Below are 16318 nucleotides of genomic sequence, written 5' to 3'. Positions count from 1 at the left end.
TGAGTCGCAGGGCCGGCCTGAGAATTTGGGGGTCCTAGGCAAGCTTTCGAAGTGGGGGCCCTAAAGTTATCTAATATCCGATTCTTTGTATATTGATTTATATAAAAAAGAATTCGCTAAATACATAAAAAATTATATTTTCATATCAAATATCATTAAAAATTAATATAAAAAGACTATAAATATACAAACATTACTTAAATATTACACGGCTCACGTTTTTAGACGTAAATATACTAAATGTTTGTAGTCAAGAGTCTAAGATTGAGAGTGAAGAACAATAAAACTTGATGATCAAGAGAGTAAAATACAATAAAACTTGATTGACGAGTATAATAAATTCAATAATGCCAATTGTTTCTCTTGTGTGTGTTTTTTTTTTGTCTAAAATCAACATCACACTAACGAATTGAATATTAAAATAAGTCATTGAATAAAAAGTTATTGAAAAGCAAAATATAAATTTAATGTTTTGATTACCTTAAAGTACAATCTTTAAGACCATATGATAAATAATTTAAACATTCAATAGAAATGGAGAGAATGAGAAGTTGAAAGAAAAAAAAAGATTGCAAAGGGACTTGAGTTTTATAACTTTATATGCATTTGGACAAATGAATTGATAGTAAATTTGAAAAACAAGAAAAATCAAGAGATTGAAAGGCAGCTCTGCACCCCAAAGAAAAATGAAGCCGAACATTTCTACTGCACTAACAAATGAATTATGATATTTCTTACTTTTTTGTATTAATATGTTAATTACGGGATATAAATTTTTTTTGAAGGCCCCTCCGAAGTGGGGACGCTAGGCAGGCGCCTACTTGAGCTACTCTCAAAGTTAACTTTGGTGATTCGAACTTAAAATCTTTATATAAAAGTAAAGATGAATACACTAAATTTCTTTCATTAAAATGATCATCATGACCAATTTCTAAAACAAAAATTGGCAACAAATGACAATTTTATTTTTATACAACCATATTCAATTATAAGAGGATGAGATATTTTGTTGGGAGAGGGATTTGGCCATGCCAGATCATAAGTAAACTACTAACTAAGTATTAAACTCAACACTAATATAATACGTTCTCACCATTCATATGAGTCAATCTAAAACATTTTATTTACCAGTATAAATGAATACTGCTAGATTTTTTTTCTTCGTTAAAATGATCACGGATTCACGGTGGCCAATTTCTAAAACAAACTCTGGCAGCAAATGATAATTACAAAACAATAGATTTTTTTTCTTCGTTAAAATGATCATTGTGGCCAATTTCTAAAACAAAATCTGGCAGCAAATGATGATTAAAAAATAATAATAAAAAAAAAAACAACAACAAATGAGAGAAAAATCTTGGGAGAAAGGACAATTTAGTAAATTTAAAAGTGGTGCGAACATCGGACGGAACTCCCACGCCCAGTCCTCCCTCTCTCTACAAACAAGGAACTTGGGAGTCCCGAAACCCTCCTCTTCTAAAACCTTATCTCCTCCCCCACACTCCCTCCCTTCATTTCCACAAAACCCAAATCCCAAAAACCCTTCAACTTCCACCTCACAGCCAGCAGCCTCCGATGGAGTCCAAGCTTTCTGCTTCCGAGGAGCAGGCTCAGCACCTCTCAAACGCACCAGGTTCTTCCTTTTTTTCTTCGCGGTACTCTGATATCGATGATTCATCGAAAATCCATGTTTCCGAAATTGATAACGACGAGAAATTTAGCGGGGTTGGTGGCCGTGGTGACGGTGGCGGGTCGGAGACTGAGGAGGGGTTTGTGAGTGGGGAGGAGGATTTTGTTTCCGAGAGGGCGTTTGTGAGAGGCGCTGGAGGCGGAGAAACCGTGGTGGTTGGGGGTGGTGCGGGAGAGGAGGGGGATTCCGGTGTTAAGTTTGTTAACTCGTCGGAATTCTTCTATCCGACGAGTAGGCTGCGGCCGGTTGCCAAGGTTTCGGTGGATGACGACGAGGAGGAGGAGGATACCAGGGAAGAAGGGGTTAGGGATTTGAAGAGTTTAGAGGGTGGGGGTTCTAACGGTGTCGTTTGGGGGGATAGTGGGATGGGGAAGAGTGAAATTTTGGGTGAAGTGGTCACGGAAAATGGTGTTAGTGGTGGTGAAGTTGATAACGTAGTTGAGAATTCGAAATTGGTTGAGGGTTTAGGCTCGGTGGTCGAGGAAACCCCGGCAGTGGAGAAGCCGGTGGAGGTGGCTGAAGTAGATGATAAGGAGGCTGTAGATAAGTTTGTTGAAGTTGAAGAGAATGTTATGGAAATTACTAGTGGAGGTGACTCAATTGTGCAGGATATACATGCCAATTTGTCACAGACAGGAGCAGCTGTTGTCGTTGGTGATGTAGAGACGATTGAGGAATCTGAAATAAAAGGCTTGATGGTTGATAAAGGTGTGAGTTTGGATAATGGTTTTGATCAAATTAGCCGGGAGGTGGCTGAAGTAGATGATAAGGAGGTTGTAGAGCAGCATAAGGATGAGGATGTTTTCAATGATGAGACAGAAGTTGTGAGAGAGAGTAAAGAAAATGGCGTGGTGGGGGATCGGCCAGCTGATGATAAGTTTGTTGAAGTTGAAGAGAACGGTGTGGAAATTACAACCGGAGGTGACTCAATTGTGCAGGATATACATGCCAATTTGTCACAGACAGGAGCAGCTGTTGTCGTTGGTGATGTAGAGATGATTGAGGAATCTGAAATAAAAGGCTTAGTGGTTGAAGAAGGTGTGAGTTTGGATAATGTTTTTGATCAAATTAGCCGTGAGACCAAAGAACCAAATGACTCGGAGTCAGTGGCTGTGGAATATTTGCCTGACAGAGCGGTTGTTCCTGAGTCTGGGAATGTGGAACTTGATGGAGAGAAAGCTGTTGTTGCTGCTAGTGCGGATGAAGTTGATCTCGAGAAGAGGCCAGAAAGGGAGGATGGACTGAAATCTGATTCCGAAACCAGAGAGAAAGGGATGGCGAGGGAATTAGGTGCTGATGTGGTTCCAGATGACAAACTATTGGTTGGGGATGGAGCTGAAATGGAAACTGTGAACGTTGTTTCTGGTTTAGCAGAACAAGAACCAGAGACTGAGGCAAAACTGGGTAACGGTGACTTGAGTGTACATGATCAAGTGCATGGATTGAGAGCGGCTGTCCCTGGAAAATATGTGGCACCTGAGTTTCTGGATTCAAGTTCTAATAGCCGAGAAGTAAAGCTAGATGAGGAAGTTGAGGAGAAGCATTCCCCTGATGAAGTTGGCATTGAATCTGTGGGTCCAAATTCCATTTCAAACCGAGAGATAAGAGTCGAAACTGATGATGGTGATGGCAATAAGGATCTTCAAGATGATGATGATAATGATCTTCAAGATGATGATCAGGATCTTCAAGATGATGAAGGTGAGAATGAAGGTTCAGTTACAGATGCGAACAATGAAGGTATGATTTTTGGAAGCTCTGAAGCTGCTAAACAGTTTTTGGAAGAGTTGGAGCGAGGATCAGGTGCTGGCTCTTACTCAGGTGCTGAGAGTTATCATGATCATTCACAGAGAATTGATGGCCAGATTGTTACGGATTCGGATGAAGAAGTGGACACTGATGAGGAAGGGGGCGGAAAAGAGTTATTTGATTCAGCTGCGTTGGCAGCTCTTTTGAAAGCAGCAACAGGTGCTTCCTCAGATGGTGGCAATGTTACATTTACCACCCCAGATGGATCCAGGCTTTTCTCTGTTGAGCGTCCTGCTGGGTTGGGGTCCTCAATTCGGTCGTTGAAACCTGCTTCACGACCAAACAACTCGAACCTTATGACATCTTCCAATGCCACAGTTGGGGGAGGTTCTGAGAACTTGAGCGAAGAAGAGAGAGCGAAGCTCGAAAAGTTTCAGCAGATAAGGGTTAAGTTCTTGAGGCTTGTTCAGAGATTAGGTGTTTCTACAGAAGAGTCAGTGCCAAGACAGGTTCTATACCGCCTAGCTCTCGTGTCAGGGAGGCAAAACAGTCAAGAATTTAGCCTCGAAGCTGCAAAGATGACCGCTCTCCAGCTTGAAGCAGAGGAGAAAGATGATTTGGACTTCTCCTTGAACATATTGGTTCTTGGGAAAGCAGGTGTTGGGAAGAGTGCCACTATAAATTCTATTTTCGGTGCAGAAGTTACCCCAATTAATGCTTTTGGACCTGGAACAACTACTGTGAAAGAAATTGTTGGAGTGGTGGATGGAGTCAAGATTAAGGTGTTTGATACACCAGGTCTGAAATCTGCTGCAATGGAACAGGGCATAAATCGCAAAATTTTATCTTCTGTGCAGAGGCATATGAAAAAATCCCCCCCAGATATTGTCCTCTATGTGGATCGGATGGACTCCCGAGGTAGGGATCTAAGTGATGTCCTATTGTTAAGATCAATCACTAATGCCTTTGGTCCTTCAATTTGGCGAAGCACCATAGTTACTCTGACTCACAGCTCTTCTGCTCCTCCTGATGGACCATCAGGCTCCCCGCTGAATTATGAGATGTTTCGTAGTCAGCGGGAACAAATCATGCAGCAGACGATTGGACAAGCTGTTGGTGACCTAAGGTTTATGAATCCTAGTATGATGAGTCCAATATCTCTTGTAGAGAACCACCCGTCTTGTCGGAAGAGAGATAATCAGAAAGTGCTCCCTAATGGTGTAGCTTGGAGATCCCATCTATTGCTCTTGTGCTACTCTATGAAGATCTTGTCTGATGCGTCTAATCTCTCAAAACCTCAGGAATCATTTGATCACCGTAAGCTCTTTGGTTTGCGTTCCCGTTCGGCTCCTCTTCCATACTTGTTGTCTTGGCTGTTGCAATCTCGTCCGCACCCAAAACTTGCTACCGATCAAGGTGGTGAGAATGCTGATTCAGACATTGACTTGGCTGACTTGTCTGATTCTGATCAAGAGGAAGAAGAGGATGAGTATGATCAGCTTCCGTCATTTAAGCCCCTCAAGAAGGCCCAGATTGCTAAGCTTAGTAGAGAGCAGAGGAAGGCGTACGCTGAGGAGTATGATTATAGGGTTAAGCTCCTCCAGAAAAAGATGTGGAAAGAAGAGTTGAGAAGGATGAAGGAAATGAAGAAGAAGGGCAAGGTAAGTGAAGAGGAGTATGGTTATTTGGGTGAAGAGGATCCAGAAAACGGTGCTCCAGCAGCTGTGCCGGTTGCATTACCTGATATGGTTTTGCCGCCTTCTTTTGATGGTGAAAATCCAGCTCACAGGTACCGGTTCCTGGAGCCGACTTCTCAGTTCACGGCAAGGCCAGTGTTGGACCCCCAAGGCTGGGACCATGACTGTGGGTACGATGGTGTCAACCTTGAACATAGTCTGGCCATTGCTAATTCTTTTCCAGCAGCTGTTGCTGTTCAGCTTACAAAGGATAAGAAAGAGTTCAATCTCCATTTAGATTCCTCGGTTGGTGCTAAGCACGGGGAGAACTGGTCGAGTATGCTAGGGTTTGACATTCAGAACATTGGAAAGCAACTTGCATACATTGTGCGAGGAGACACCAAAGTCAAGACCTCCAAGAGGTTCAAGAATGCTGCTGGAGTATCTGTGACATTTCTGGGAGAAAATGTGTCCACTGGACTCAAAGTTGAACAACAGTATGCGGTTGGCAAGCGTCTGGTATTGGTGAGTAGTACTGGTACTGTCCGATCTCAGGGCGAGTCAGCATATGGAGCAAACTTGGAGGTGCGGCTGAGGGAGGCAGATTTTCCAATTGGCCAGGATCAATCCTCATTGGGTCTGTCTCTAGTGCGGTGGAGGGGTGACTTGGCCCTGGGGGCAAATTTCCAGTCCCAGTTTTCCCTCGGGCGAAACTACAAGATGGCTGTTCGTGCAGGGTTGAACAACAAGCGCAGTGGACAGATCTCAATCAGAACCAGCAGCTCCGAACAACTACAACTTGCTCTTATTGCTGTGATTCCAGTCGTCAAGGCTATCTACAACAGCATCCAGCCCGGAGCCAGTGAGAACTACTCCATCTACTAAAGATACGTCCTATTCATTTTGTCATCTGTTTCCATTATGTTATATTTATGAGGTCGATGTCTTGATCTTTTGTCGAATAAAGTTGAGATTGCGAGATGAGTTGTGTCGAAAATGCCATGGAACCTAGAGAGGGAGTTTATTCGATGAGACGTTGCTGTTAGAATCTCAGATTATGTACTAATGATTCGTAGTTAATGAGAAGTTTTTAGTTTATTCAGTTTTACCGTTACTCCAGAACAAGCTTTAGAACCTTTCTGCAATTGATGGGATAAATCTTTGTGATATCTTTGCACATACACATTTGCTTCCCTGACTGCTCGGCGTTTTTGTTCCATGGCTGCTCATACGAGTAATGAATCGCATTTTTTTTGTCAAATTTGTTTTCGTTTTAAGTAGAATTATTGTTAGAGCAAAAGTTCTTCCGTTTAATTTTCTTTTCGTGAAAGAATTAACGTGTTGAGAAAGCCTCATTTCTACTTAATTTTTCTGTATCTTTGATCTAGTAAGGTAGATTGGTTTAGGGTTTAAAGTATCTCTTGTATTCGATTTATTTAAAGTGCGCCGCTTTAGACTTGATTGTTAAAAACCAACAAGAAGACTGTTAATGAACTACGTAAAACACAAAAAATATTAAAAGGATCCTCGCCAGATCCTTTTCCTGCTGGGGGATTCCGTGATCGTGGTTGTTCATCGTACATCGTGCAGTCAGTTTTCGTTAAGTCCTATTTATATTTAATTTTAAATTTTAAATTTCAAATGATTTCTGACTGCACGATGTACGATGAACAACTACGATCACAAAATCCTCTGGAAAAAGATCCGGCGTGGATCCTTGGGCCAAAAAATACACTACAAAACGCTGAATAGAAATCTTTAAAAACGACATTTTTTTTCTCACAAAATGTATTTGCTTCTAGTCATGGCATCTAAAGTTTTGTATTCAATCCTACTAAATTTAGTCTACAAATTCAACCGTCTAAAACACCATAAGAAACAGAGTATTTCCAGTTTCTTTTCTCTTCTTGGTATTCAATCCTACTAAATTTAGTCTACAAATTCAACCGTCTAAAACACCATAAGAAACAGAGTATTTCCAGTCTCTTTCTCTTCTTGGTTTTTACGCAAATAACTTTCTAGTTCGAAGATGGACGTCTTGCAAAGAGATTATCTCAAGATCGGAGAATAGCGTTTCTTGCATTTTGGCTATGTTGCACGCTCAACCTAACATAATCATCTAATATAAAACGAGTTATAATCGAAATTTGGACGTGAAAAGAGACTAATACTAGATCGTGTAAATCAACAAACTTATTAATTTATTAATTCATAAAAAGAATATAATTAAAAACTTTCCTTGTACTAAAATATGCCAAATTGGTACCAAAATTTTCTTCCGATTCATTTAGGATGTTACCACGTCGGACTACAATTCAAAACAAGACCTCCAAAACGGGGCCCCAAAATAAACTTCATACTAGGAAAAGCACGAAAAAACCCAAAAGACCATAAAGCCCCCAACCCAGATCGACGGTCGTCACTGCTCCACTACAACATCCCCACCGTTCGTCGAAACGGCAACCCCGTTCTCGGCTTCATCAAACAACTTGGCAATTCTCTCCGTCGGAATCAACGGCAGATACGCCGCCACGGAGTAGCCTCTGTTCACGGTGTACCCGACGGCCCGATTGTACTTGTCGGACCAGTACGACGCGGTGGGGACCGTTATATGAACCACCTGCGGAAACAGCGGGAGCCGATTCAGCGCGCGCCAAGCCGACACGGCGTACTGCTCTGCCACCGGCTCGTACTTGTAGTACACCTGCTCCGCCACGGGTTCGCATTTAGCGTACAAGCTCCCGGTGAGATTCTTAGCCGTGTCCACCAAGCCGCCTCGCTCCACCGCTCTCGCCACCGATAGCGCCTGGCTCGACACCTGCTTCACCAGAACCGGCACGTGACGGTCCACCTCGCTCAAGGACTCGTCCACCTGCAAAGCACGTGACCGCGATCGAAAATTAACAACTGTTTACACTGTAAATTTGATGGTGGCGGAATTTAAGGTTTTAGACTGACCTTGCGATCGACGAATCTGAGGAGTTGGAAGGGAAGGTCGTGGAACTTCTCGTAGACCGGCCCGGTTACGGTTCGGACGGTGCCTTCCACCGTCTGAACACCCGGTTTAAGCGGACCGGAGTTCTCCTTCGCGTACTCGTAGAGGCTCGAGAAGCACACCACCACGTAAATCGACGCCACTTGAACGAACTCCAAATACTTCAGATTCTTCTCGTCCACTCGCACCTACAAATCAAGATCCGAAAGGAACAAAATATAAATTTTCCGTCACTTTCTCGGCAACCAAACAGAAAATTTTCCAAATCAAAATCAACATAACGTTTTCATAATTCCGAAAAGAAAAAAAAATTTCTACCACGTTCTCTAAAACCAACAGAACTTTTCAAAAATCAAAATCAACAGAAAATTTTAATCATCCCGAAAGAAAAGATCGAACTTTTCTATCACTTTCTCGGCAATCAAACAGGAGTTAGAGAGAGAGTTACCGTTTCTGTAGACTGCGATGCTTCAGAATCCGCCATTTTTGCTCTGCTTTCAAAACCTTGGATGCCTTTCGACTATTTTGAAGTAAAACGGAGAAGACGAAAGGATGCGTTGCGACTCTTTCAAATTTATAGGTGATTCCAACGTGGGCGACAATCTCCAAGAAATCGACGGCTAGAATTATATGTTATGTTCCACGTGGCGCTTCGAGAATGGTGGATGTGGCAAATGCGTCAAAGGGAGCATTTCCCGGCTTGGTTGGTACTTTTGGTAGGAATAATTCGACGGGTGAGATGAAGCGCTGGGGTAGCATGGGGACGTCTTATCAGATGACGACACGTGGACATCTAAGGGTGACACTGCGACAGTTACGTGTCGTCGTCTGGTGAGAGGAGGAGGATTAGATTCTCTGCATGGGCGCGAAAGCCCAAGCGAATGTCCATCAACTTGGCGCGGCACGACGGCCGAGGCGACTGTTGGTTTCATCCAATCAGTAATCGTCTGCGACGAGGTTGGTGATACGACGGTGAGCTGCGCCCTGCATCCAATAGGAACTCTTTTAGAAATGTCGATTCGAAATTAAGTAATTTATGTTTTGTTGGGAAAATAAGGATTTGTTTAGTATTTTATTTGAAATTTTTTATCATTTCTCAAAACATTGCTTGAAAACAATTTTCTTTAAGACTCAAAAACTTGATTGGCTTGCGATTTAAAATTTTTAAATCTATTTTATGACTTAAACTAGACAAAGAGATCTATAAAGAGAGGAGGGTTGCATGAGTGAGAGAAAGATGAGAGAGGATGAAAGAAAATAAGAGATGATTGAAGGAAAGAGAAAGAAAAGAGAGGATCAGATGAGTCAGAGATGAATATAAGTGACAGAAAGAACCGAGAGAATGAAGAGAGCAGATTAGACAAGAGACGAAAAGGTAAAAAAAAAAAAAAAAGAGATGAAGAAGAAGAAGAAAAGAGAGAGAGAGAGAGAGAGAGAGAGAGAGAGAGAGAGAGATTTGGAGTGAGAGGGGGTGAGGGAGAGAAAATGAGTGAGTTTAAATTTAAATACTCTAAAAACTCACTTTTTATGTTTTTGGAGAATATACTATATTTTTTAGTTAGTCTTGAGTTCAGTTTCTTAAAATAGTCCCACCAAATAAGTTTTTAAAGCCTAAAACTTGAAAATTGTTTTTGAGTTTTGTTGATGCACAAAACCGGAGGGGTCTTGGAACAACGTAAATTCGATCATGAATCTGCAAGAAAGTAAAAAACACAAGATGTATCGTGGTTTACCCCAATGTTTGGGCTACGTCCACACTGATTTTAATATTTTTTCACGCTGAATGATGTATATACAAGAAGGCTAGAGGCAGTGTGCTCTCTAGCCTATTTTCTTTCTTCCCATGGCCTAAGTCTTAACCTCAATCTTGGCCTAAAACTTGGCTTCCTTAATGAGGAGAGTGAGGAGTCATTTTATAGAATAAGGGCTTCTCACTTATTACATATTGGCCCCTTCATTTATTACATAATTACATTTGAGTCATCCGAGTATTTATACGAGGTCTAAATACGGATACCTTAAGTATGGTACAAACAAATTTAAAAAGTTGGATTCAAATAAAATACCAAACATGCCCTAAACTATTCATATACAAATTTATTATAGATCTTACTGCCTCTAATCGTCACACAATCTGGATCACTTAAATTAAAACCAATTGTCTCTATTCATTTATTTTGCTAGCGTCTCACAAACAAAATGCTCTGATTTTTCATACAAACTAAGAGTCCAGATTTTTCTGATAGTAGGCACAGGACACAAAGGTCCGAAAATAATCTAAACTCGATGTCCATATACGAAGGTGCATGTCTTCCCCCGTTCTGTTGTGATTAACGAATTTTATTGAACTTTAATTTTGGACTAATTCATGCAACGGGAAAGTATAATACAACTTGCCATAGTTTCATCTATGTGAGTTTTTTTTTTATTAACAAAATCTATGTGAGTTAATATGAGACCTTTCACTTTTTAAGTGTGGAAATCATGAACTTCTTATCTGTTAGCGATATTTGTTGAGTTAGGCAAGTGACTAAACAATCTGCAATTTGATTGGTATTTTTAATTTTATAAACAAATAGTTTCGATTAAAAAGTGTGTAATATGAAAATTTGTAGTTATAATGTGACATTATGATAGTTATTATGGTTCTAATTCTAGAAGGATCCTTGTCGGATTTTTTTTGTGAAGATTCTAAAAATCCTCCAATCATATATATTTATCGTACATCGTGTGGTCAGAAATCATTGTATTTTTTATATTTAAAATTGAATATAAACAGTATTTAACAAAAACTGACCGCACAAGATACGATGAATAAATATGATTGAAAGATCTCTAAATCTTCACAAAAAAAATCCGGCAAAGATCCTCTCTCGTTCTAATTTTACAGTTGTCAAAATCAGTGGTTAAAAGTAAAATTTGATATTTTCATCCAATCAAATCAATGGTTAAGATTGAGCAGAGTGCAGAGAGGAACCTTTTGACTCTTTTAAGCTTTGCCTCGTCAAAAGACAAGATCAGAGCTTATGACTATGGATGCTGCTAGCAAAGAAATTCTGCGGCACGTATTCGGCGATTCGTCGGACAGCGAGGACTGGGAACCGGGCGATGGATCCGATTCCGACCCGATCCATTTCTGGGAACCAATCAAACAAATCAAAGGGCTGTGGTTGTGCAGAGACTTCCTCTCTCCTCAGCACCAGTCCTCTTTGCTCTCCACAATCCAAAACGGTGCGTTTTCGTTCTTTACTCATAGTCTATAAATCTTTTAGCTTCATTTTGTCACAAGTAATGTGTAGGAAAATGCCTTGCTGTTAACTATGTCCATAGCAGTTTCTATATGCAAAGGAATCTTCATTTAAAAAAAAAAAATGGAAATTAGATGCCGGTTCACTTTATATCAAACTTCAACTTCAACTATCCGAATCGTCTATTTTGTAAGTCTCGATTTATAGACAATTCTTACAAAAATTTAACTCAATTCAAAACTATTTGTCTACTTAATTATTATCGAGATAAAATTAATTTTATTGATCTTATATATATAACAAAGTATTAATTAATTTATTTAAACTCAATTAGATGTCTTAAATATTTTCGATTTGTTTAATATTTTGCAAGTATGATCTATGAGTTGCAACTTGAAAAATAGACGGTTCGAATCGTTAAAGTTCGATTAGTGTGCATCCCACATCTAACCCCCATTTTTATAAAAAAATGGGGATCCATTCTCTTAAAGATTTCCTATCTGGAGACAAGTAGGCGTAAATAGAACTGGACTGTGTTTCCGACACACTAATAAATATCTGGTTTAGCTGTCCAGTCTCCATCTAGATGTTTTCGATTGAGGTTTTGGAACTATTTCTATTTGTGCGTATTATCCGGCCGGAAGTATGGATGCTTTCGAGCGTTGTCTGCATTGATCTCACATACAGTGGCTTGTTAACTTGTGGTTGCAGAAGGATGGTTCACTCAAGCCTCTCATAATCAGGTGCACATAATCCCATATTACATTCATATGTTAGGACTTAGGATACAAATTATACATTGGCATGGTGTTTATTTTCCTAATATCTGTAAAACTTAATGGTAAATGTGAGATTGCAATCGCGTAAATAAGCGCAAACAGAACAAGTTACAAACGCTTAGTCAAAAATAGAAATGCAAGGACACTAAACAGATGACCAGCCGTACAAAAATTGCGGTTAATTTCCTGCTGGTTCTATCTTTGATTAGAAGCACTGTTCTAAAAATCTCGGGGCTAGGTTGCTGGTCATCGCCCCGATTAATGCCTAGGCGTTTGAAAATTAAGAAAGGGCGCCTAGACCTGAGGCACCCGCCTAGCCCACCCAGACCCACCTAGACACCGACTAGGTTGCGACTCACTTAGATAGAAAATAGATAGCTTGCATTTTGCATTTTTTTTTCAATAAATTATAAAGACTTGTTGAATGCTTAAATGAACACACATTATATGCTCGTTCCCCATGTTTTCATTATGTCCAATACTCCATAATATGTATGACATTCTATTTTGTAGTTTATGATGAAATTATACATATTTTAAGTATAAACAAACATTTATTTACACGAAATATAATAGATTTACCCAAATCCGCCTAGCCTGCTGCCCATCTAGCGCCTATCATCTTTTAGAACCTTGATTAGAAGTTTGCAACCGGCTGATTTTCTGCTTGTCTTATCCCGCCTAAGTGCTAAGAGTACTAGGTAATTGGTGCATTGCGAGCTGAAGGAATTTGGTTTCCCTGCAGGCAATGAGGTTTGGGGATCTTCCAGCATGGGCGGACGAGCTTTCGCGTTCTATTCACAAGGTTGCGCTTGCAAGTGACTATGTTTTTGATCCTATTGTTTTGGGAAGCAATGATGGTGTGAAGGAGAATGCCTCTCCATTTCCATCCGATCTTTTGTGCAGAGAGCCGCTCTTTGACCAGCTCATTCTAAATTCTTACCAACCGGGTGAGGTGCGAGATGAATTTTGCCTCTTCTTACTTAGATTTATTGCGTGAGAAAATAATTGAGTTGACGATGTTGATTTGTATCTAAAATACTAGCATAAAGCCGCGTTCTTCGAACAAGTGCAAGTTTTTGTTTGATCACCAACCATGCAGATTTGATGCACTGCTATCAGAAGAATTAACAATCGAGATTGACATCCTCCGCCTGCGTTTCTGTGCAGGGAATCTGTGCGCACGTTGATCTCATGCGCTTCGAAGATGGAATTGCCATTCTCTCCCTGGAGTCGTCATGTGTGATGCATTTTAGTCAAGTTGAAGGAACAAATACGAAAAATGATCCCCCCGTGGCCAAGATTCCAGTTTATCTTACCCCCGGGTCCCTAATTTTCATGTCAGGAGAAGCGCGATACCATTGGAAGCACAAGATCAACCGCACGCCTGGAATTCAGAAGTGGGAAGGGGAGGAACTAACTCAGACGAGGAGAATCTCCATAACCCTGAGGAAGCTCTGCCAAGTTGAGTAGCTCCTTATAGGATTATTCAGCAGAATATCTTTCTACTTTTCCAATTCCTTGGTCATCAAGATGTTATCACTTCTGTCACATTTTCGGGTTAGAATGTACTGTTTGCAGAATCGAATTTGAGGATCTGATTGCACCTGGAAAGCGCGTAGTTTCGCGAATTGGAGATGACATTGCCCTGTAAACGGAGCCAGTTTGAAAGTAATGCTTAAGGAAGCAGATTATCCAAGATTCCAGTGGCCAAGATGAATGCTTAAGGAAGCAAATTATAGACTTACTTTTGCATTTTTTAAACGTAACATGGTAAACCAGAAGATACCCGTTCAATTTTGACATGTGTGCATAAACTTCTTCAATCATATGGTCACGATTGTTCACGAAGCTTTGGTTCATGTCTCGTTAGATAGATCAACGACACAAGGGTATGCTCTTGCAGAAATTTTTCTTGACATCAAAGGGCAGGAGGTTAACAGCCAATGAGAAATTATTCATTACATATAAATAAATAGTCAAGCAACTTTTTAGGACACTACTTGACTGCTGAAAATTCAACAGCCACTCCTGCTCATACCAAATGACAATTGAACACGTGTTTAATATGTGTATACAACTTCAAGTATTTAGACACGTGTCGAAATGTGATTGGGTATTAGAAGAGTTCAGCAGCCAAGTAGTGTTCTACTTTTTAAATCACTCTATTATGTAAGGAGAGAAATGAAACTCGAGTGCAAAAGGACAGACGAACTACCCTAACCTATATTCATGCATTATTTTTGCCCTTAAACGGATGACAGTGGGCCTAATCGTCCTCTCAAGTGGGTCCAAACTCTAAAGGCCCAAACCACAAAACATTTGTCAGTTGGTGTTTTTGTTTGGTCTGTTTCTTTCAGCTGCCGTACCATTTTAATTATCATTTGCCGTACCATTTTAAACATGGTACAAATATCCGACATTAGCTTAGAAATCTTTGTACGAAATCCAATTCTGTCAAAATTCTGGATTCTAGGGTTTCCACTGCCACTCCCCCGCCCACCAAAATTTCCCAAAATCCCCAATTTATTTATGTTCAATTGAGGTTGAAATTTTAGCTATGTTATTAGAGAAATGCTTGGGAGCTCAACGATCGCGACGGATCCAGAGAGCTTTCCGGCACTCCAAGGTCACGATCCTCTGCCTCGTCCTCACGGTGGTCGTCCTTCGCGGCACGATCGGAGCCGGCAAGTTCGGAACCCCGGAGCAGGACTTCCTCGAGATTCGCGACCACTTCTACTCCCGCAAGCGGGCGGAGGCCCACCGCGTCCTGGAGGAGGTCCACGCGACGCCGTCGGACCCCAACAACTACAACGCCTTCGATATTAAGAAGCTCCTTGTCGATGAAGGTGAGGAGGAACAGGTCGACCCGAATAAGCCATACACTCTCGGACCCAAGATTTCGAATTGGGACGAGTTGAGGTCGAAATGGCTGAGGGAAAACCCTAATTTCCCAAATTTCATCTGGCCTGGTAAGCCCCGGGTGCTTCTTGTGACTGGGTCTTCGCCGAAACCCTGCGAGAATCCGGTAGGTGATCATTACTTGTTGAAGTCGATTAAGAACAAAATTGATTATTGTAGATTACATGGGATTGAGGTTTTTTACAATATGGCTCTTTTGGATGCCGAAATGGCGGGTTTCTGGGCCAAGCTTCCGTTGATTCGGAAGCTCCTTTTGTCTCACCCGGAGGTTGAGTTTCTATGGTGGATGGATAGTGATGCAATGTTTACAGATATGGCGTTTGAATTGCCATGGGAGAGGTACAAAGATTCCAACTTTGTGATGCACGGGTGGAACAAGACGGTCTATGATGAGAAAAGTTGGATTGGGTTGAATACCGGGAGTTTTTTGTTGAGGAATACGCAGTGGTCGTTGGATATGCTCGATGCTTGGGCTCCGATGGGACCGAAAGGGAAAATCAGGGAGGAGGCAGGGAAGGTGCTCACTAAGGAATTGAAGGGTAGGCCGGTTTTCGAAGCTGATGATCAGTCAGCCATGGTCTACATTTTGGCCACTCAAAGACAGAAGTGGGGTGATAAGGTTTATCTTGAGAGTGGATATTATTTGCACGGATATTGGGGGATTTTGGTTGATAGATATGAAGAAATGATTGAGAATTATCGCCCTGGTTTGGGCGACCACCGGTGGCCACTGGTGACGCATTTCGTAGGTTGCAAACCGTGTGGGAAGTTAGCAGATTACCCTGTTGAGAGATGCTTGAAGCAGATGGATAGAGCTTTTAACTTTGGGGACAATCAGATTCTTCAGATCTATGGTTTCGCGCACCGGTCATTGGGTAGTAGAAGAGTTAAGAGAGTTAGGAACCAAAAAAACATTCCGCTCGAGGTTAAGGATGAACTTGGATTGCTTCATCCGGCATTCAAGGCCGCCAAGGTATCGTCTTCTTAGTTCACTCGTGTTACTAGGATTTGTTACACTGTATGTTTTCTGTATTCCTTGTGCTAGTTGTGGAGATAGTATTCTTTTGTACCTTATAAATTTGCGTACTACTTCCGATATGAAATCAGAAAGATTATTTATTGTTTCCAAAAATTCCAAATCAAATTTGTAGACATTATTGTGTAAATATTCATAATGTAGTGAGATCTGTTCAGACTTGCGTTTGTGGATTATGTACCACACATGGCGATTGACAATTTTATGATGGGTTTTCCCCGAG

The 16318-nt window shown here is 41.0% G+C and overlaps 4 protein-coding genes across 4 annotated transcripts; 3 read left to right on the top strand and 1 right to left on the bottom strand.

Moving 5' to 3' along the window:
* The first annotated feature begins 1408 nt into the window (after window positions 1–1408).
* LOC126588917 (translocase of chloroplast 159, chloroplastic) lies at window positions 1409–6223 on the top strand. The gene has a single exon (XM_050254077.1). It carries the CDS (start codon window positions 1576–1578, stop codon window positions 5998–6000), a length of 4425 nt encoding a protein of 1474 aa, XP_050110034.1. The 5' UTR covers window positions 1409–1575; the 3' UTR covers window positions 6001–6223.
* A 1151-nt stretch (window positions 6224–7374) lies between these two features.
* LOC126588918 (stress-related protein-like) lies at window positions 7375–8715 on the bottom strand. Its single transcript, XM_050254078.1, has 3 exons — window positions 8559–8715; window positions 8074–8298; window positions 7375–7987 (listed from the first exon to the last, which is right to left on the bottom strand). The coding sequence occupies exons 1-3, from the start codon at window positions 8592–8594 to the stop codon at window positions 7535–7537; spliced, it is 714 nt and encodes a 237-aa protein (XP_050110035.1). The 5' UTR covers window positions 8595–8715; the 3' UTR covers window positions 7375–7534.
* Window positions 8716–11099: 2384 nt separating this feature from the next.
* Window positions 11100–13988, top strand: LOC126590146 (alkylated DNA repair protein ALKBH8 homolog). Its single transcript, XM_050255674.1, has 4 exons — window positions 11100–11341; window positions 12070–12101; window positions 12883–13092; window positions 13308–13988. Exons 1-4 carry the CDS (start codon window positions 11137–11139, stop codon window positions 13608–13610), a joined length of 750 nt encoding a protein of 249 aa, XP_050111631.1. The 5' UTR covers window positions 11100–11136; the 3' UTR covers window positions 13611–13988.
* A 564-nt stretch (window positions 13989–14552) lies between these two features.
* Window positions 14553–16254, top strand: LOC126590145 (xyloglucan 6-xylosyltransferase 2-like). The gene has a single exon (XM_050255673.1). The coding sequence runs from the start codon at window positions 14698–14700 to the stop codon at window positions 16045–16047; it is 1350 nt and encodes a 449-aa protein (XP_050111630.1). The 5' UTR covers window positions 14553–14697; the 3' UTR covers window positions 16048–16254.
* Window positions 16255–16318: the final 64 nt, after the last annotated feature.

Source organism: Malus sylvestris, chromosome 11 (genome assembly GCF_916048215.2).
Source record: "Malus sylvestris chromosome 11, drMalSylv7.2, whole genome shotgun sequence".
NCBI classification, from domain to species: Eukaryota; Viridiplantae; Streptophyta; class Magnoliopsida; order Rosales; family Rosaceae; genus Malus; species Malus sylvestris.
The sequence above is the reverse complement of the archived record's forward strand: the minus strand, read 5'-3'. Positions and strand labels throughout refer to the sequence as shown.

Coding starts and splice junctions, on each gene's coding strand:
- LOC126588917 (XM_050254077.1), top strand. CDS start 1,576: ATGGAGTCCAAGCTTTCTGCTTCCGAGGAGCAGGCTCAGCACCTCTCA.
- LOC126588918 (XM_050254078.1), bottom strand. CDS start 8,594: ATGGCGGATTCTGAAGCATCGCAGTCTACAGAAACG. Junction 8,299..8,558: donor CATCGCAGTCTACAGAAACG/GTAACTCTCTCT, acceptor CTTGATTTGTAG/GTGCGAGTGGACGAGAAGAA. Junction 7,988..8,073: donor TCAGATTCGTCGATCGCAAG/GTCAGTCTAAAA, acceptor CGTGCTTTGCAG/GTGGACGAGTCCTTGAGCGA.
- LOC126590146 (XM_050255674.1), top strand. CDS start 11,137: ATGACTATGGATGCTGCTAGCAAAGAAATTCTGCGGCACGTATTCGGC. Junction 11,342..12,069: donor GCTCTCCACAATCCAAAACG/GTGCGTTTTCGT, acceptor TTGTGGTTGCAG/AAGGATGGTTCACTCAAGCC. Junction 12,102..12,882: donor CTCAAGCCTCTCATAATCAG/GTGCACATAATC, acceptor GTTTCCCTGCAG/GCAATGAGGTTTGGGGATCT.
- LOC126590145 (XM_050255673.1), top strand. CDS start 14,698: ATGTTATTAGAGAAATGCTTGGGAGCTCAACGATCGCGACGGATCCAG.